The sequence below is a fragment of the Saccopteryx leptura genome, chromosome X (genome assembly GCF_036850995.1).
Source record: "Saccopteryx leptura isolate mSacLep1 chromosome X, mSacLep1_pri_phased_curated, whole genome shotgun sequence".
NCBI classification, from domain to species: domain Eukaryota; kingdom Metazoa; phylum Chordata; class Mammalia; order Chiroptera; family Emballonuridae; genus Saccopteryx; species Saccopteryx leptura.
In genome coordinates, this window is record NC_089516.1 from 100,511,415 (window position 1) to 100,532,973 (window position 21,559).

Consider the following 21,559-nt stretch of genomic DNA (forward strand, 5'->3'; position numbering starts at 1 on the left):
TCATTTGGGTTTTCTCATTTGACTTCCCTATTTTGCATGCTATATTAATAGATTTCCTAATAAACAACCTTTGTTGAATCTCTAAGGTCAGCTTTCCTTTTTTCTGCATGCTTGAAAGAGTTTCAGATTTGGCTTCCATGCTATAAATTCGATTGATTTTGCTCTCAGTCATCTCCAATGTGAATTTTAATTTTGCTGTTTCTGATGTGGGTTCTGACATGGTTTGTTTGTGGTGTTGACAGAAATAAATTGCAAACAACTCACATATGGAGAAGCTTGAGTTGTTGCAGTAAGTTTTTTTTCATAGCTGCAATAGAAGTTTGCTCACACATTTCAATGGCTCATTTACGTCTGTCCTGCCAAGGAAAAAGTCCAGCCTTATCTTCATTAAGCCCAGTATACAATCCAAAGTTCAGATATTTTGCACCATGGTTTAGCCCATATTGAAGTTTAGTTCAGTCCAGGCGCTGCTCAAATCCTCTACGTGGGAGAGCATCCAGCTGCCAGCCCACACAGCATGACTGCTTCTTGGAGACCCCGTGAACAAACAAGTGAGGCTAGCTTGTTTCCAAGCAGGCAGAGAGAGAGAGAGAGAGAAAGAGAGATATAAAGAGCGCCTTGTTAAGCCTGTGTTTTTATTTCAGGCTGGGAAGGACTAGCTTTCCTTTTGTAAAAATATTATTTATTGATTTTTAGAGGGGTGGGTGGGTGAGAAGCATCAACACATCATTGCTTCACTTTAGTTGTTCATTGATGGTTTCTCATATGTTCCTTGACTTGGCAAGCCTGGGTTTCAAACCAACGACCTCAGCGTTCCAGGTCTATGCTCTATCCACTGCACCACCACAGGTCAGGCAGGACTAGCTTTCCTTTAAGCCAACCAGTCAATTTCTTTAAAATTTTTCTGGGCTTGTATTGATTCCTCCCACTAACCAATCCTTATTCTAGGCTAGACTGACAAGCCTCTGTGGATGCCTTAAGTGGAAACACAGAAACACCTTCCACCATAATAGTCTGGATATGAATTGGTTTTACCCTGGGAATTTTTCCTGGGGTGCCGGAAAGTCTGTTATTTCTCCCTGCATAGGTGAGAGAGGGAGCAGTGGTGGGACCCAGCCAGTTCACACTGGTTCATAAGAACTGATACCTTTTTGTTGAGTTCGGTGAACTGGTTGTTAAAATGGCACTTGTCATCAGGGTTCTCTCTAAGGTGGGTGCCTGGGTAGCCCCCCAATGTGAAAATCACAAATTGATATTCCTTACTCTTTTAATGTTCGTCTGTGCAACAGCGTATTCTAAGTGCCCGTAGTAATGTTCATTCCATCTATAGCAGCGGTTCTCAACCTGTGGGTCGCGACCCCGGCGGGGGTCGAACGACCAAAACACAGGGGTTGCCTAAAGCCATCGGAAAATACCCCGGCAATCCCTGTGTTTTGGTCGTTCGACCCCCGCCGGGGTCGCGACCCACAGGTTGAGAACCACTGGTCTATAGGTAAAAAAAATTGCAAGTGAGGACGCCAGTCAAGAAGCAATATGGAAATACCTTAAATAAAGTTTTACTGTTTTTTGTCAGTTATTATTTAATATTTTTTAATATTTTAAAACTGTTATAATCTAGTTTCATATACCTCTTTTATTCTTATTTAAGCATTAAATGCATGAAATAATAAACTACCTGTCGTATATTGTGTTTTTATACTTGAAACCATCATTAGGACAGAGAACTGGTTGTTAAATTATTTGAATCCCACCACTGGGAGGGAGTGTTAATCTCTTTAGCTGGACAATTCCCTGGGGTGTCCAAATTGTAAATGGAATGCTGAAGCTTCTTTCTGAAGCAGGCTTTTCAAGTTTGATAAAATATAATGTCTAACTCCCTTTGCTCTCTTTCCCTATTAATATCTAGCTACCTGCCTACATTAACACTACAATGTATTTTTTTTTGTATTTCCTCCTTGTTTTGCTGAGCTCTTTTTACCCCAGTTTGTTGTGTTTCTCTCACAATATGTTTTATTCTAATGGCTTTCTATACCTGTTTTTATAGAGCCCATATTTTCTTGCATTCTATTGAAGTTCAGTTTTCTCAGACATTTTTTTTTCTAGTTCACATACTAAATTCAGACTTCTGTGCTTGCTCCAAGGCGTTTCTCTGCCGCAGCCAGAAGTTTTCATAGGAACCATACTGTTTTGGTGGGTATGGTTATGCACATTAAAGGAGGATTTGTTTATTACTTGTCAAACCAAAGGGTATGTGGGGAGCTTTTGATCCTTCTCATGTGTTCTTTTGTGTCAGTTACAACCTGTTCTCATCACTCCTCTTGGCTGGCAGCTTGATGTCCAGAGCTTCCAGTCCTGTTCCCAGTGTCTAAAGGCTTCATCTGTGTTTTGCTGGGTCTGTATGGAGCTGATTACTCTCACTATAGTACTAGGTTCTCTGATTACTCTGACCAGATAAAGTATGAGAGAAACTACAATCTCCCACATGAATTGCTACGTGAGTTTTACTTGTGAAGTCTCCCACTGCCAGGATGCTGTGTGACAGCCCCAGTGCCATCACATCAGCTCTCTGATTGGTTGGCGTAGGAGTCTCCAGTGGATGGAGACCAGTTTGGAGAATTGGTGGTTTCCCTTCCCGGCAAAGTAGTAGCCCTGTAGTGGAGATACAGCTGTCCAGTTTGCTGGTTACTAGATGATGAACTTTTGATTTCTAAGTGATGAGTTCAACAGTGGCTGAAAGTCTCAGTGTCTTTCTCTCTTGTTTCAGGTTTCTCCTGCGTGAATTGACCACAGATTGCTTTTGTTCTCATTTCAGCATTAGGCTTGTTGTTAATAGAGATTTTTCCACAGTTTCTTGTAATAAGATGACTATCAATCTAAGTTTTCAGTGATTTGGGGAGTTCTGTCATTTCCTGTTTCTTTATAGGTTTAGTGGAAAGCGAGGAGAGGCTATGTTAGTGGCTGTTAGCTAAGTGTTCTTTTAAACTAGAAATCTGGTGCATATATTTGTTTAGAGCAGAGGTTGGCAACCATTTTCTGTAAAGGAGCAGTTAGTAAATATTTTGGAAGTTGAGGGTCATATGGCCTCTGTTTTAACTAAACTATGTAACTGTTGTAACATGAAAGCCCCGTAGACAATATGTAAATGAATGAGTTTGGCTGTGTTACTAAAACAGGAAGACCAGATGAAAAAATTCTGGAGATGGATGATGGTGACTGTTGTACAATGTGAATATACATAATGTAACTGAACTATATACTTAAATACTGTGATAATAAATTTTATGTTATGTATATTTAGCACTTCCCCAAACAGGAGAAACATGTTTTTCTGACCCTGAGTTTAGAGCAATTAAATCTAGCAGGAAGAGAGTGAGGGCGGAGGAGGGAAGGAAGGAGAAGGAAATGGCATGAGTACAATACAGTGACTTTGTTAATAAGCTCAAAGATAGTAGGACAGATTTCTCTGGTCTTTCAAAGGAATAGTTTAGTAGGGTTGGGGTGGGGTGGTTCTGGAAAGCTACAGCTCACCTTGGTGACATCATCCCCTGGTATTTAGGGACAGAGATACTCAGGAGTTCACAGTCACACTTTTTTGCATGAGAATCAGAGCGGAGACTTTCTACTCCGCAGTCTGGGGAAACCTCTGTAGCTGTCAGAAGTATTCATATCAGATGCAACTTAAAAGCCAGCCAGTCCTTCCCTCTCAGTGACTGGTGACACTTCCTGTAGATGACCTGATTTCTTCCCAAAGCTAGAAAATCCTAACATTTTAGTTAGTAACAGACTCACTGGATAAAAAAGAACAGCCACTAGTCTGAGTCAGCTGCTTTTGAACCTGCTTGCCAGGACTCCTGTGCCATCAGGACTCTTTGTCAGCTGGAAACCCGGGCCCTTCACATATGGAAACAGTGCTGCCTTCAGTACTCCAAGTGATTCTCTCAGTGGTGTGGAGAGGATTCTCCTCCTTTCCAGAGCTAGCCTGGCAGCCCTCAGCATGATCAAGATCTTGAAAGCATCTAAAGTCCTAATCGCATCTACTGGGGGAGTGGGACTCTGGTGTGTTTAACGCTGTTATTAGAGCACAGTTAACGTATCAGTGTCTGTTTGTATTAACTCCCAATGTAAGGACAAAGTGGGAGGAAAGCTGAGATCTGCTGTATAGCTGATAGCGAGGCTAGGACGGAAGACACCACCATTCAGGTGAACTGCAGCCTATCTGAGGTGTCTGGGAGCAACTTCGGGCAGTGCAGCTGTGTTTGGAGTTCCCAAGTGTCTCTGGGGTCTGTCTGTTCTTTAGGCGGAAGGAGAGTGCATTCATCCTGTTTGCAAGTGCTCCCTTCCCTTTGCCCGTCACCATGGGTCCGCTGCCACAGAGGACTCTGAGTGCAGTTGACCTCCTAGTTTTCAGCTTTCTCTTTGGCTTCATGACTGCTGTTTTAAATTTTACTTATTGATTGATTGGTTGATTTTAGAGAGAAAGGGAGAGACAGAGAGAGACGGACAGACATTAGTTTGTGCCACTTCAATATGTATTTACTGGTTGATTTCTGTATGTGCCCTGAGCGGGGATCAGACTTGCAGCCTTGGCATGTGGGGACGACATTCTAACCCACTGATCAACCTGGCCGGGGCGATGGCTGCTGTTTTCAGGAAAGGTGAAATTCTTGATTTCACAAAAGGGCTGAAGCCTCTTAGAGAAATCAGCCTTTTGAAACTGTCCTCTCTGAGCTGGGATATTTTGAAGTAAATGAAGGAAAGGGGATAGCTGTTAAGATTTCCCCAGCCATAGATTATGATTAGACAATTTAGCTGTCTGGTGAACAACCACGGCTTAATGTGCCTGGTTATTCAAGTGTGCGCTGCCAGGGCGGGGGAGCTCATGGAGTGAGCCAGTGAGTGGTGCATTTTGAATGGCAGAGGACGCTTTCACCACGCTGCGCTGGTAAGAAAAGTGGATAGGAGAGAGCTGGCAGACGTCTTCTGTCTCAGGGAGGGGTATAGTCCCCTCCCCCCCAAGAATACAGAAACCTTTAAATTCGCTTATTTTCATGTACACCTGGAAAGGAGTGGAGCTGTGATGCAAGTTGGATTGTTTGGTCATGACTATCTGCTGACTCAGTCTGGAGTGGCTTTTGAAGGAGATGAGATGAAATTTCATCTGTGTGGCAGACAGCAGGGGGTGCATTGCTGGATGGGGAGAGGACTATAGGCTGGTGTGAGCCAAGGTAGGTGCGAGAAGCATGGGGGTTGCTGAGGGGAATTAGAGTAGTCTGACATGTGATCTTGGCATTGCAAGATTGATAACCGGTAAGCCTTTGGGCCACATATTATGAGAGTTCAGTTGCCCTGTGACTCTCTCTTTCTAGAGTCCATGTATTATAACTGTCAAATTTTTAAAGATCAGAACTTTCCCCAGGCAGATGCATATCTCCAGGATTGTTCTGAGTTCATAGGATGGGCTCAGGCTGAACCGTTGTGTCTTGAGAGTCTCAGAATGGCTTTATCATCTGAGCATCCCCTTGCCCAGTGCTCAACAGATCAGCCGCTCTGGACCCTTTAAAAGAGCAGCTTTTTAGCTTAGCTTTGGACTCATTACTGATAAAAAGTGTTTGGGAGACTGCCTGTGACCTGAAGCTTTATTAAGACTGTTCTTGGCAAAGGGCAGAAAGTCATACATATGAATGCTGCAGATTAAAAAGGTAGAAACCAGGAACACAGAAAATCCACAGTAAGTAAGCAGCAGTTCACAGAAACCAATTGCTTTTCTTATGTGGAATGCTGCTCGGGTGTCTGCTTTTCTAGGAGCCATCAAACTGTCCACTTGTTGCCTTGAATTTATACATGTTCTTTCGTTAATGCTTGGCAAAGGGAAGAAGCTTTCAGATTGTTCACAGGTCGCGTCCCCTGAGAAATAGACGGGCTGTTGCCTTCCTTCCCATGTGTGCATATTCAATTTTGTTCTCTCCTAGGGAGCTTTGGCTTCTCTAGTTTCGGAACACATTTTCTGATTTAGTATATTCGTCTCTCCAAATCCTCTCCCGGAAGTTTCTCTGAAGGTTCCCAGAGCAGGAACTGCTATTTTTCTTTCTCTTGGGCTGCTCTGCTTTAAACATGTGTTTGGATATATGTGATCTCTGGGCAAAAGGAATGCTGAAGATTTAGATAACTCATCCCATCTGGGAAAGCTTGGAAAGCAGTAAAGAGTAGAGGAATGTGGACTGATCATTTTTGTCTGCTTTTTACTTTGTCCGTCCACCCAGTCCTTACGAAAGCCGAGTGAGGAGTCTACCATGCTGTGTATTGGGCAAGAGCAATCCCAGAAAAAAAAATTAGTACAGCATAATAGATAAGGTTTGGGCAAGATATATAGCAGCTGTGCAACAAATAGTGAAGAAGTAGAAATGTTTTATTTTCATTATAAAAGTAATCCATGATCACTGTAAGGAAAACATTGAATATTACAGAAAGCAGTAAAGATGAAAATAAGAATAATGGATTATTCCTCTGTTAATATGTTAATATAATTTCTCCCAGTTTTCTGTGTGTATGTACCCGTTTTTAAATTTTAATGTTATTTTTAAATGCTTATTTTATTGATTTTAGAGAGAGACAAAGAGAGAGCGAGAGAGGGAGAAAGGAACGTTGATCTGTTCCTTTGTGTGCCCTGACTGGGGATCAAACCGGCAGCCTCTGTGCTTTGGGAAAATGTTCTAACCAACCAAGGAATCCGGCCAGGGCTATACCCATCTTTAACAAATAAAATAAGGATTATTCTATGTATGCTACTTCTTAATATATTAAAAGTTGATCAACTATAATTGTTTTCCTGTCAGCATTTTTTCTAAGTATGATTTCTAATGACTTTATAGCAATTTCATCATTTGGATGAACATAATCTTGATGTATTCAAACAGTGCCCTGTTATTTGATATTTGATTTGTCGGATAGATATATTTTGAAGCAATCTTGAATAGTGCAGTGGGAGGAGATGAGATGAAATTAAGTTATATTTGTGGTTCTGCCACTTTTTAAGCCTTCTGAGCAGGTTTTAAGGTCTCAGACTCCATTTCCCAATTTGTAAAAGAATGCTATGGATAGTACCTACTTCCTTGAGTGGTAGTGACAATTAGATGATCTATGTTAATCTCTTGGCACGGGGCCTAATACATCTAGACCTTAATAACCCATAAATGTTAATCATCTATCACATCCTTGTCTTGATGTTTTACTGTTTGTTTGCTTATCTCCCTGTTAGAATTAGGGACCCAGGGAATGAACATTGCTTTCATTCGGGTTCACAGAATTTTAGAATGAAAACTCCATTCAGTCAGTGGCCCCTGTTATTAGTTGAGCACCTTCTGGATGGGGGCTTTGTTCAACTTCCTGAACTTCACTAGAAAAAATGTTCTGGAGGCCCTGCAGTTCTCTGGCCCCATTCGGTCCTCAGCCAGGAAGTGGGAAACCACCTGTTGCAGCCACAGGCAAAAACAGCCAGCCCTCCTTTTGTATTGGTTTGTTTTCCTTACTTGATTTTTACTGTCCAACCTTTATACTGCCAATTTTCAAACATGAAAAACAGTGAACAGGGAAGGACACTGAAAACTTAAATAAGCTCAGCCTAGATTCAGCTGTTTTTGTCATGCTTTCTGATATGTAAGTTAAAAAAATGAAAGATTTTAGCTGCATTCTTTGCTACATGACCTCACACAATGGGCAAAAAGTACACGCCCTCAGACCAAAAGGTGATGGAAACAGAAGGGCAGAGGGGAGGGAGCTGGGTTCTGGGGCCGTAGAAATGGAGCTATTGCTAGCTGAAAGGAAAGAGTAGATTCAGATGTCCATCAACATGAAAATGACTAAATAACTTCTGATATATTTGTACACATGAAGAAATATAGCAGTGAAAAAACAGATTACAGATGAAATAGGTACATGCATCAACATGGATAATTAAATGAAGCCATGAGTGAAAATATAATTTATAGAAGGATATATATATATATCTATATATATCATATTTATATCTATATATCTGTATCTATATAATGTATCTCTTTTTAAGGGGATAAATGTGAAACAATAAAATAAATGGTTTGTGGATACATACAAATGCAATAAACATAAAACGTAGGCAGCACAGAATTCTATTACTTCAGAAGAAAGGTTTCCCCCGCTTAGAGAGTTGAGATGGAAGATATTCAGTGAGGGTGCACAGGGCTTTAACTGATTCAGTAATGTTCACGTGATTAAACCAGGAGGATGGACACAGGTTCGTAATGCTTTTCTACTCTGTGTGTTGGAAAATTTTATGGGAAAAAAAAGACTAGAGTGAAAAACATTGTTTAAAAGGCTTAGAATCTATGATCACTTATTTCAGGTTGGGGGAGCTCAGCTCTTTGCTTCTCATGTTTTTGAATTTTATTTAATTATAAAGTAAAATGGATTTTTTTTTTTTTTGGTGCAGAGTTCTTTGAGATTTTTTTTTAAATTTTCAGGGTAAAACACACAACATAAAATGATAATGTCTTAATCATTTTGAAGTGTTCAGTTTAATGGCGTTAAGTACACTCATTGTTGTGTAACTATCACCAGCATCCATCTCCAGAACTGTTTTCCTGCTAAAGCAGAAGCTCTGTGCTCGGGGAAACACTAAATCCCATTCCCTCCTCCCCCAACCCCTCGCAGCCGCTTTTCTGCGTTCTGTTCTGTGATTTTTACTACTCTAGGTAGGTACTGCATTTAAGTGTAATCTAAGGGGTGAACAAAAGAAGATTTTCAGTCATAAGTACATGACACACATAGTTTATTCTTGTATTATTGTTTAGTTATATTTTTTCCACACGGACACCTGTAGAGCTAGTGCCCCCTCCATATAGTATGTGTCTTTTGTGACTGACCTATTTCATTTAGCATAAAGTCAAGGTTCATCCATCTTGTAGCACAATTTTTCCATGTTGTAGAGTGTGTCAGAATAATACTCCATTGTGTATGTATATATATATATATATCACATTTGTCTGTGTATTGCTTTGTTAATGGACACTTGGGTTGCTTCCACATTTTAGCTATTGTGAATAATGCTGCTGTGAACATGGATGTACTGTATAAGTATTCTGTAGAGACCCAGCTTGCAAATTTGGGGCTTTATACTCAGAAGTGGATTTGCTGGATCACATGGTAATCCTGGTTTTAATGCTTTGAAGAGATGCTGTATTCTTTTACACAGGAGCTGTACTATGTTACCTTCCCACCAACAGTGTATACACATTTTATGTCTATAGCTTTGCCAACATTACTTATTCTTTGTTTTTTGATAGCCATTTTAATGGTGTGAGATAGTATCTTGTGATTTTGAATTGCATTTCATTTTCTCATTTCCCACGTGACTTTTTTTCTTTGATCAATGGGTTGTTCAAGAGTGATGTTTAATTTTCACAGATTTGTGAATTTTTCCATTTTACTTCTGTTACTGATTCTAACTTCATCCTGTTGTGGTTAAAGGAGGTACTTTTTGTATCTATTTTTTAAAAATTCATTCAGTCCTCTTTTGTAGCCTAAAATAGGGTTTATCCTGGGAAATGTCTCGTATACACTTGAGAATAATGTGAATTCTGTTATTGTTTGGTAGAGTTTTCTGTTTATGTCTGCTAGATGTAGGTGTTTATTTTGTTGGTTAAGTCTTCTACTTCCTCCTGACCTGTGGTGGCGCAGTGGATAAAGCATTGACCTGGAATGCTGAGGTTTCTGGTTTGAAACCCCAAGCTTGCCTGGTCAAGGCATATGTGGGAGTTGGTGCTTCCTGCTCCTCCCCCCCTCCTCTCCTATCTCTAAAATGAATAAATAAGTAAAAAAAAAAAAGTTTTCTACTTCCTTGTTTTTCTTGTGGCTGTTTTATGATTGAGAGTAAAGTATTGAAGTTTCCAACTATTATCATAGAATTGTCTATTTCGCCCCTCAATTCTGTTATTTTTTGCTTTATGTCTTTAGATGACTCATTATTAGATATGTAAATACTCGTAATATTTTTGTTGTATTAAACCTTTCATTAGTATATAATGTCCTTTGTCCTTATAAACATTTCTGACTTACAGACAAGCTTCATTTTATTGTACTTCACAGATACTGCATTTTTATAAGGTTTGTAGCAAGCCTGCCTCGAGCAAGTCTGTCAGTTTTCCAACAGCATTTGCTTACTTTCTGTCTCTGTGTCACATTTTTGTAATTCTTGGAATATTTCATTACTATATTTGTTATGGTGATCTGTAATCAGTGAATTTTTAAAATTTTTTTATTGATTGATTTTAGAGAGAGAGGAAAGGAGAGAGAGAGACATAAACATCGATCTGCTCCTGTATGTGCCTTGACTGAGATTAAAGCCACAACGTTTGTGTATGGGGGTGACATTGTAACAACTTAAGCTAGCTGGACAGGGCTGTCATCAGTGACTTTGATGTTACTATTATTATTAATGATAACATAAAACAGTAACGTTAAATGTTATATTTGCTATATGATCTGTGATCAGTACTCTTTGAATTTACAATTATAATTTTATTGGGACACCATGAACTGCACTTACATAAAACACAAAAATTAATTGAAAAATATGTGTGTTCTGGCTGCTTCATGGACTGACCATTCTCCTATCTTTCTCCCTTCCCTTGGGCCTCCCTATTCCCTGAGACCCAACAATTTTGAAATTAGGCCCATTGATACCCCTACAATGGCCTCTAAGTGTTCAAGTGAAAGGAAGCGTCGCATGTCTCTCACTTTAAATCAAAAGATAGAAATGATTAAGCTTAATGAGGAAGGCCTGTCTAAAGCTGGGGTAGGCTGAAATCTAGGACTTTGTGCCATTCTGCTAGGTTATGAATATAAAGGAAAATTTGTTGAAGGAAATGAAAAGTGCTGCTACAGTGAACACATGATAAAAAACTGAAACACAAGGGGTTACAGGGTCTGCTGAAGGCCCACAGTCAAGGCACATATGAGAAAGCAATCAATGAACAACTAAGCTGTCGCAACACACAATGAAAAACTAATGATTGATGCTTCTCATCTCTCCGTTCCTGTCTGTCTGTCCCTGTCTATCCCTCTTTCTGACTCTCTCTCTGTCTATGAAAAAAAAATAAACTGAAACAGTGTTATGACTGATATGGATAAGGTGTTAGTGGTCTGGATAGAAGATCAAACCAGCCACAGCACTCTCTCAAGACAAGGCTTAATCCAGACCAGAGCTCTACCTTTCTTCAACTGTATGAAGGCTGGGAGAACTGAGGAAGCTGCATAAGAAAAGCTTGAAGTGAGCAGAAGATGGTTCGTGAGGTTTAAGGACAGAAGCATTGTCCATAACACAAAAGTGCAAGGTGTAACAACAAGTGCAAATGTTGAAGCTGCAGCAGATTGTCTAGATCTAGCTAAGATAAGTAATGAAGGTGGCTACATTAAACAACAGATTTTCAGTGTAGATAAAACAGCCTTAGATTGGAAAAAGACACCATCTAGGACTTTCATAGCTAGAGAGAATTCAATGCCTGGCTTCAAAGCTTCAAAGGACAGTCTAAATCTCTTGCTAGGGGCTCATGGCAGCTGGTGACTTTAAGTTGAAGACGTTGTTCACTTACTCCAAAAATCCTAGGGCCCCTAATGATGATGCTAAATCTGCTCTGCCTGTGATCTACGAATGGAACACCAAGGCACAGATGACAGTACATCTATCAACTACGTGGTCACTGAGTATTTTAAGACCACTGTTGAGATCGCTGCTGGTCAGGAAAAAGGTGCCTTTCAAAATATTACTGCTCACTAACAATGTACCTAGTCACTCAAGATTTCTGATAGATATACAATGAGATTAATGTTGTTTTTATGCCTGCTAACACAACATCCATTCTGCAGCCCATGGATTAAGGAGTAATTTTCAAGTATTATTTTTAGAAATACTTTTTTAAGGTTATAGCTGCCATTGATAGTTATTCCTCTAATAGATCTGAGGTAAGTTAATTGAAAACCATCTGGCCCTGGCCCATTGGGTCAGTGGTAGAGTGGCGGCCCTGCGTGTGGAAGTCCCAGGTTTGATTCTTAGTGCACATAGGAGTAGGAACCATTTACTTCTCCACCCCTTTCTCTCTCTCTCTCTCTCTCTCTCTCTCTCTCTCTCTCTCTCTCTCTCTCTTAACCTCCCACAGCCATGTCTCAATCTCTCTTTCTCTTCTCTTTCCCTCCCACAGCCATGTGGGAGGGAAATTGCCCTGGCTGGACAGCCATGTCTCAATATCTCTCTCTCTCTTTCTCCCTCTCACAGCCATGTCTCAATCTCTCTCTCTTTCTCTTCTCTCTCTCTTTCCTTCCCACAGCCATGTCTCAATATCTCTCTTTCCCTCCCACAGCCATGTCTCAAATGGTTAGAGCAAATTGGCCCCAGGTGCTGAGGATGGCTCCATGGCCTTGCCTCAGATGCTAAAATAGCTTGGTTGTAGAGCAATGGAGCACAGGCTCCAGATGGGTAGAGCATTGCCCAGTAGTGGGCTTGTTGGGTGGATCCCAGTTGGGGCACATATGGGAGTCTGTCTCTGCCTCCTCACCTCTCACTTAATTTAAAACAAAACAAACAAACAAAAAACCTGAAAATATTCCTCATTCTAGATGCCATTAAGAACATTTGTAATTCAATGGAAGAAGTCAAAATATAAACATTAACAGGAGTTCAAAAAACCTTGATTATAGCCTGACCAGGCAGTGGCACAGTGGATAGAGCATTGGACTGGGATGTGGAGGACCCAGGTTCAAGTGGTCTCAAATCAATAATCGAAACTTCCACCTTAAGAATACAGAAAGAAAAAAAAAAGCAAAATCTCAAAGCAAGCAGGAGGAATGAAGTAATAAAGATAAGGTCAGAAATTGCCCTGGCTGGATAGCTTAGTTGGTTACAGCGTCATCCTGAAGCACAGAGACTGCTGGTTTGATCCCCAGTCAGGGCACATACAGGAACAGATCTATGTTCCTGTCTCTTTCACTCTCTCTCTCTCTCTCTCAAATCAACAAAAAACATTTTTTTTTAATATAAGGGCATAAATCAATGAAATTTTAAAAAATAGAGACTATCAATGAAACCAAAAGTTTGTCTTCTTAAAAAATTAATACAATTGATAAAACTCTATGCAGAATAACATAGATAAAAAGACAGTAGAAAAATTGCCAATGTCAGGAAGGAAAGAAGGGATATTACTGCGGGTCCCCAGGAAGTAAAGACATGATCAGGGGAGCCTGACCAGGTGGTGGTGCAGTGTATAGAGTGTTGGACTGGGACACAGAGGACTCAGGTTCGAGGCCCTGAGATCGTCAGCTTGAGCGTGGGCTCATTTGGTTTGAGCAAGGGGTCACTCAGTCTGCTGAGGCTCCCTGGTCAAGGCACATATGGGAAAGCAATCAATGAACAACTAAGGTGCCGCAACAAAGAATTGATGCTTCTCATCTCTCTTCCTTTCTGTCTGTCTGTCCCTATCTATCCTTCTCTCTGTCTCTGTCACACACACAAAAAAGAATTAAATGTCTCATTCTTTTTGATATGTTGTATTTTTATTTTTGTCCAGCTCATAATATTATATATTTCTTTTGAGTATTCTTTTATATGGATTTACCTTTGTAGCCACTCATAGAATTTGTCATCTGTTCCATATATTTTGGTACTTCATTGTAATCAAGTACTAAATTGGAAATATAAATAACCTCATGAAGGTTTTAATAGCTGTATTTGTTATGAATAATAATGTGATATTCATTTATATTGTTTTATTAAAGATAATAATAGCTATCATGTATTAAGTGTTTCCTATGTCCTAGGCACTAAGTTAATCAGTTTATGTGATCATATCTCATTAAATTTCCCCAGCAACCATTTCAGCTAGGTACTATTATTAGACCTGTTTTAAGATTGGAGAAACTGGACATACATATTTTTCGTGACTTGTTCAGAGTCACTAGGCTGGTAAGTGACTCTGTCTTACTATGTACCATGTACTTTTCTAAGCACTTTATACATATTGACTTCTGATTATAATGTTATTAGTTAGCACTCTTATTGTTCCCATTGTTCAGATGAGGGAACTCTCACAGGACCTTCTAATGGCCCGTTATTCATTTCCCATAACCAGTAGAAATCTGGGTGTCAAGCTGGAGGTGGGTATAAAGTGAAATCAAAAGCCTTGACCTCTGATGTGGTCAGTTGCTTACCTGTTGAGCTGTGCCCTGGGTCTGTCAAGAGCAGGTGCACTGTGTAATAGAGACAGTTTGTTTTTTTTACCACAAAATACACAAGGGGTTCTTGTGCCTTTAGGCATGACCCTCGCTGCCTCACTGGCATCCCAGAAGTTTTTTCTACCTGTCCTGCAGTATGACACACTCATGCACTCACGTGCACACATGAAACATGTGTAATTTTCATGTCATGGATTTGAAGCAGGGTAGTGGCAAAAACTTAGGCTTGAAACTTGGGGACATCTGAGTATGACTTCTCCCTCTGCCACTTAACTATCTGTGTGATTTTGTCACTTAATCATGTAGTGCTTTGGTTTTCTCAGCTGTGCAACTGAAGATGATGTCTATAATGAAATTTGTGCGGATTAGATGAGATGATACAATTGAATTTAGTGATTGGCACATTGAAATGCTCAATACATGTTAGATACTTTTGTAATTGATATGCAAGACCTTTTATATGTTATAGGTAATTCACCCTTTGGCATATATGTAGCGTGTGAAACTTATTTTTGAAGACTCAGAACAAGGCCAGTCTTTATCTAGTAAATTTATCAGTTGTTTTCAATCTTGAGGTTGGTTTTATCTTTATCTTTGGCTTTCCACAGGCCCTTGGGATCAAGTACATCATCCTCAAGATTGAACTTTTGGTGCCCCAATTTCTAATCGGTCTTGTGTAAATGCCAGCATTTAAGGCAAATGGCGAAGTCTGGCACCACAGTCCCTTATGCTGAGTGCATCATACAGAGCGTCGGCCACATAGGAGGGCCCACTTAGGCCAGACTGGACTTCGCCTGAGGCCTGGAGTGGCTGTTAATGGCCCTGCTCTAGGTAGTGAGGCTGGAGCCAGAAGTTTCAGGAGTTGGTTTCTCAGAGCATGAAGTATCCCCATGAGTGACCTTGCTGTAAGAGCATAATAAGCTAGGCAGCGGGGGGGGGGGGGGGGGGGGGTAGGAGAGGCATTGTATGGGTGTTCCTCCTCCCTTTGATGGACCAAGCCAAGTCTTGTTAAACTGCGGGACTGTGATGGCCTGCCATGACTTAAGAGCATTCTTTTCTTGGTCATTCCCTGAAAGCACATTAAGCCTCGGACAGTGGTTGATGGAAGTGATAGGAGAACCCTGAAGCCAAAAGGCTGGAAAATGGAACACCGCTTACTCTTTGCCTGAGGTCATCTTTGCAAGGGATGGTGGCAGGGAAGCTCTGAAAGAAGGCATCAAGATGGATGTAAGAGTTGGAGTCTGGAGTCAGATAAACCTGGGTTAGAATCTTGGCTCTTTAAGTGTGACATTGATCAGGTCACTTTGCTTCTCTGAACTGGTTTCCTCATCAATGAAATGGGAAAAATACAAATACCTCTCTCATAAGATTGCTGGAAAAATGAAGCGACGGTGTTTTCTGTAAAGCAGTTAATTAGATACTTTCCTAGTATATTTTAGTGAGCATCATTACAGTCATCATGGCCTTGGTAACAAGAGCAGCAGTAAGAAACACATTGGGGGGGGATGAGAAGCAGCCTTGGGGCTTCTTTCTGTACTGCTCCCTGGGGTCTCTGTAACTTCTCTTAACCCTGGGCACACATCTGCGAGCTCCATGAGAGAAGCCAGTGTCCTAGGGGCGTTCCACGGTGTGAACTGCTTTCCTATTCCTGGTACGGGAGAGATCCCGTATATCAGCGCTGCTGTGCTAGTGCACGACAGCGAGAGCGAGAGGCAGAGACTTGAGGTCTCGGAGGCACGTTGATTCAGCGGTGGTTGTGTGTGACCCATCAAATCAGCTTTTTTTTTTTTTCAGGAGGAACAGTGTGCTGTGCTTTGCTGCTTAGTAGTAAAGGATCATTTGCTTTTAATCCTAAAGAAAGTTGCTAAATCCATCCTCAGAGCCCTCACAAGTGAAGTTGGTTTCTGACTTAGTTCTCAACTTGTAAGGGTTTTCTGGTGTGTGTTTTAGCAAATCTCGCATTGGGAAACAGTATTACTACAAGATGCTGGAGTGACCGCTTTCTCCCTGCTCCCACCCCTGCCTTTTAAGTCACCGAGCCCAATATGTAAAAAAGATCAAAGGAAGCCTGGAAGGCTGCCACTCCTGCCCTCAGCATCTCTGATAGCAGCCCCGGAAGGCATTTCTAGGAAGGTGAGGGAACAGTTTGCAAAACACTGCAGTAGGTTCTCGGGGTTGTACTAGCCTTTTTATCAGGCTGCCATTTGCGGAAAGGGGTTGGACAAGGCCCTGTAAATAAGCACCCTGGTATAAGAAATAGGTCTCTATTGTAATAAGAGAGCACTTGGCCACTGCAGTTTTCCTTTTCTAATGCGAGCTGCAGCAATTGAGGCCATTGATTGGGATGGACTGGATGTTTAGGGAGCTCGGAGCTCATTATGTAATGAAGTGTGGTAACCAACATGTATTCCAGACGTGTTTGGGGGCTTTTGAGGCAGTGATGAGGCTCTTCAGAACATTTTAGTTAATATAAAATGTGCAGCTTTTCATTTATTATGCATGTGTGCCAACTTCACTGCTGGTTTACCCCGAGAGCCTCCTGTTTACGTGCACTCCCGTGTGGCATGGCAGAACCGGCCGCACTGCTGTCCGCCCGCCCGTCCCACAGAGTCTGAGTGTGACCTGCACTTTGTCTCTCTTCCTGTCCAGGCTGCAGATGCACATGCTGAATGGAGCTCTTCTGGCCTTGCTGTTTCCTGTGGTAAATACCCGGCTGGTAAGTAGCCTCTTCTAGGAACCTCCCGGCAACATGCCAAACAGCATGGGTTCACTGCTTCCTTATCCGTTACCTGTCCTCATCCTTAGCTCACGGGCACCTGTGAGTGTTAAAATACTTAGCTACATTTCACCCTTGAACAACATGGGTGTGAACGGCACAGTTCCAATTATATGTGGATTTTAAAAAAATAAATATGTACAGTACTGTAAATGTATTTTCTTTTCCTAGTGCTTTTCTTAAAAATATTTTTTTCTCTAGCTTACTTTATTATAAGAATAGAATATACAATACATAAAACATGTAATAGGCCTGACCTGTGGTGGCGCAGTGGATAAAGTGTCGACCTGGGAACGCTGAGGTCGCCGGTTCAAAACCCTGGGCTTGCCTGGCCAAGGCACAAATGATAGTTGATGCTTTCTGCTCCTCCCCCCTTCTCCCTCTCTCTCTCTCTAAAAAAAGAAAAACTGCATAAAACATGTAATATGCATTAATTGATATTTATGCTATTGGCAAGGCTTCTGGTCAACAGTAGGCTATTAGCAGTTAAGTTTGTGGGGAGGCAAAAGTTACACATGGATTTTTGACTACATGGGGTAAGTTGCATTTAATATTAAGGTTTGATGGAGCTCTTTTTGGATGCAGTGGAGCATGACTGGAATAGGAGAATATTTTGGAACTCTGAGACTGCAATAGTGGTTTAGGCCATAACCAGTACAGACCCCCCCCCCCAAAAAAAAAAGCCTACAGAATCTCTTGGAGAGGTTTAATGAACAGAAAGGGGACTGAAGGTCCCACCCATTAGATAGAGGCTTCCAGATGTTTCTAAGGGTCTGTAGTGTAGAATCTGTCACATTGGACCAGGATAATCTGCTGGGGAGCTTCAAAGCCCAGCTGCTTTTCCAGGGATACCCTCGGGCAAAAATTAGATTACTCTCTCGTTGGTCTAAACGCACAGGATAGCCCTGGCCAGTTGGCTCAGTGGTAGAGCATCGGCCTGGCGTGCAGAAGTCCCAGGTTCGATTCCCGGCCAGGGCACACAGGAGAGGCGCCCATCTGCTTCTCCACCCCTCCCCCTCTCCTTCCTCTCTGTCTCTCTCTTCCCCTCCTGCAACCAAGGCTCCATTGGAGCAAAGATGGCCCGGGCGCTGGGGATGGCTCCTTGGCCTCAGCCCCAGGCGCTAGAGTGGCTCTGGTCACGATAGAGCGACGCCCCGGAGGGGCAGAGCATCACCCCCTGGTGGGCAGAGCGTCGCCCCTGGTGGGCGTGCCGGGTGGATCCCAGTCGGGCGCATGCGGGAGTCTGTCTGACTGTCTCTCCCCGTTTCCAGCTTCAGAAAAAAATACAAAAAAAAAATTAAACCCACAGGAGGTTGGTGCAAGCCACATCCCCTGTGTCTAGCAGGTAGAGTCCCGCTGTGGCAGGTGACTGCTAATGAACCTGCATAGAGAGAAGCAGGAGCTACAGCGCTGAGTGGCAGGTCCCTGTCCTCAGAGTCCCGTGTGTGGGAGTGCAGAGGGATTAGTGAGCCATGTTAGAAAGCTTAGGGGAAGAACTCACTGGTAAATCCTCCCTTCTGCTCTCTATTTTCATGCCTTAAATTTGCCCCATACATTAATATTATAATATTATAGTTTAAACCTCATATAATTTTCCTTTTTGGATAACAAATAGTTTACAAGGTCTTTTCACATAATAGTTGTGTAAGGTAGATAGGGCAAGTATTACGGCATTTAGTCAAAGAGGGAGAAACTGACGTTCAGGGACTTACACACACACACACACACACACACACACACACACACACACACACACACACCTTCACACGTTAAGCCTCCAGATCCTACAGCCACAGCTATACTCACTCTCTCCAAGGACTGACTTACTCCTTCCCCACATATACTCATGAATATCCTGAATTGTCATACTTTTCTAGATGCATAGTATACATCAATAGACATTAAGAGAAGTCCCGGGTTTCTGAGGAAGTCCCGGGTTTAATTCCTGGCCAGGGCACACAGGAGAAGCACCCATCTGCTTCTCCACTCTTTCCCTTCTGCTTTCTCTCTATCTCTCTCTTCCCCTCCCACAGCCAAGGCTCCATTGGAGCAAAGTTGGCCCGTGCACTGAGGATGGCCCCATGGCCTCTGCCTCAGGCACTAGAATGGCTCCGGTTGCAACAGAGCAACACCCCAGATGGGCAGAGCATCGCCCCCTAGTGGGCTTGTGGGGTGGATCCTGGCCAGGCACATGCAGGAGTCTGTCTTTCTGCCTCCCTGCTTCTCGCTTCAGAAAAATACAAAAAAAAATATTATTCATCTAAAGCAGTGATTTTAAACCCTCACTATATTCTAGGCTCACCTAGGGGTACTCTAAAAAAAATTCTAACAAACTGATGAACAAAAAGCAAACACAAAAAACTAATACTCCATCTCTTTATTTCACCCCTCCTCTACCCCAGACATCAGATCACAGATCAAAATTCTTGACTTCTGATGCAGCCTAGGTACAATGTTTTCAAAAGTCCCATCTAATGTGGAGCTGCAGCTGAGAGCCACTGATTTGAGAAATGGTTCTGAAACTTAATGCCCGTAGCAATCATCTAAAGGAATGAGGCTTAGAAAGGAGGCCTGCCAAACCCCATCCCTAGAAGGTCTGACTGAGAGGGTCTGGGATAATGTCAGGGAATGCTGATTGCATGGGCACTCAGACCACTCTTGGTAAATCCGAGTCCTAGTCGCTCAAAATTCTAAGGTACTTCATCTGTATCTCAAAGTGCGGTCTGAGGATCAGCAGCAGATGGGTGCTTCTTGTTAGAAGTGCAGAATTTCAGACCTTACCTCAGACCTACTGCCTCTGCATTTTAACAGGGTCCCCAGGTGGCTTATATGGCTTACCTCTTTTCTTCCAAAGAGCACAGAACACTCTCAACATGGATCATTCAACCTCCTGAGGAAGGGAACACTAGGGTGAAAGCAGGCAAACCGTGTGACAGGTCCTGGGATGACGTTGTTTTCGTTATACCAAGATGCTGTAGGAACTCCTGTTTCTATCAGTTAGCCTATAGTAAAACTGGTTTCATTACACATCGTTTCACTTAGAGTTGCAAAACTTTTTAATTTTTTTTTATTTGTTATTAATTTTAATGGGGTGACATTGATAAATCAGGGTACATATGTTCAGAGAAAACATCTCCAGGTTATTTTGACAGCAAAAGTTATTGATGTTAAGTGAGGACTTCCTGTATTGTCTCTGTCATAATCAGCCTGGCACAGTTAAGTTCAGTGTTGCCCTGTTGGCTGGCATCAACCGGCTGAGGCTGCTGACAGGGGTGCCCTTTGCCCCGCCCTCTGCACTTCCCCATACTGTGGGGCTTACCTGACTTCACATGGTGGGCTGTAGAATCAAAACTCCTGCCTTGGTCTCAGAGCTATTGGGCGTAATACCCCAGAACGGTGTCAGTCCAGCAAACTGAAAGCACGTTTCTTCCTGGCTCAGGTTTGTGGAGCAGTGCTGGAGCCCAATCCTCCGTGCCTGTGGAGGGAACGTGCTAAGGCAGGGACGTGGCTCCAACACTCTCTCACTCCATCTCTCTGATCATGCTGTCACTGCTTTCTCAGGAGATTTAGGGGGCAGGCAGAGAGAAATCTGCTTCATTTTTCTTCAGTAGCTCTGTCAGATTCAAGGAAGAAGCAGCACATTGGAAAATCGGTTGTAGAGCTTGTGATTCTGAATGGGAGTGCATCGGGGCAACAACTTGGGCGAAATAGCCTCTGCCATCAGTTGAGGTAGATATGGTTCCTCCAAACAGGTCACCTGCATCTCTCTTTAGTGGGACCTTTCCCCCAAGGAAGCCAAATAGTCTTCTCCTTGCAGAACCATGGAGCATAAACAGATGTTATGATTCCCATTGTGCAAGCTTGGAAATAAAGGCCCCAAAAGGCCTATTCACATACCTGAAGTCAGAATGCGGGTGGTAAAGTTTTTAGTCAATCAATATGGTGTTACACCAAAGGTGCGTATCTTCACTAAGCCTGCTGATGTTTCCTCAGCCCTTTTAACAGCAACACCAGCAGCCATTCCAGCTGAGCCTTCTTGAGTGCTTACTCTGTGCTTGGTACTGTTCAAAGTGCTTTCTGTTGACTAGTTTATTCAATCCTCACAATACATATACGAGGCAAGGTACTCTTATTAGCCCCAAGATCCAGGTGCCAGCAGGATCGCTGTCCTCTGGAGCCTCTTTCCTTGGCTTGCAGAGGGCCACCCTCTCGCTGCCTCTTCATAAGATCTCTCCCTTGTGTACATGTACCCCTCGCATCTGTGTCAAAATTTCCTCTTCTTATAAAGACACCGATCAGATTGGATTAGGGCCTGCCATGATGACCGCACTCTATCTCCAAATATAGTCACGTTCTGTGGCACCAGGGATTAGGGTTTCAGCATTTGAATTGGAGGAGGGGCACAAGGCAGCCCTTAACAGCTTTAGTGCTCTGTACAGAAAACAATATTTCTTTCTCTTCCCTCTTTTCCTTCCTTCCTTTTGCCCTCTCTCCTTATTCCCCTCTCTCATGGCAGGTTTGCTCTTA

The 21,559-nt window shown here is 42.3% G+C and overlaps 1 protein-coding gene across 8 annotated transcripts in view; it reads left to right on the forward strand.

Moving 5' to 3' along the window:
* Nucleotides 1–21,559, forward strand: part of TMEM164 (transmembrane protein 164) — a 193,897-nt gene that overhangs the window by 106,042 nt on the left and 66,296 nt on the right. For 7 of the 8 annotated variants that reach the window (XM_066357509.1, XM_066357507.1, XM_066357501.1 and 4 more), the window contains one exon: nucleotides 16,906–16,972. In XM_066357509.1, coding sequence (XP_066213606.1) covers nucleotides 16,913–16,972 — 60 coding nt within the window. In that variant the 5' untranslated portion in view covers nucleotides 16,906–16,912. Of the gene's footprint in view, nucleotides 1–4,975; nucleotides 5,226–16,905; nucleotides 16,973–21,559 lie in introns of those variants that run through there. The other variant, XM_066357505.1, reaches the window with a different exon arrangement.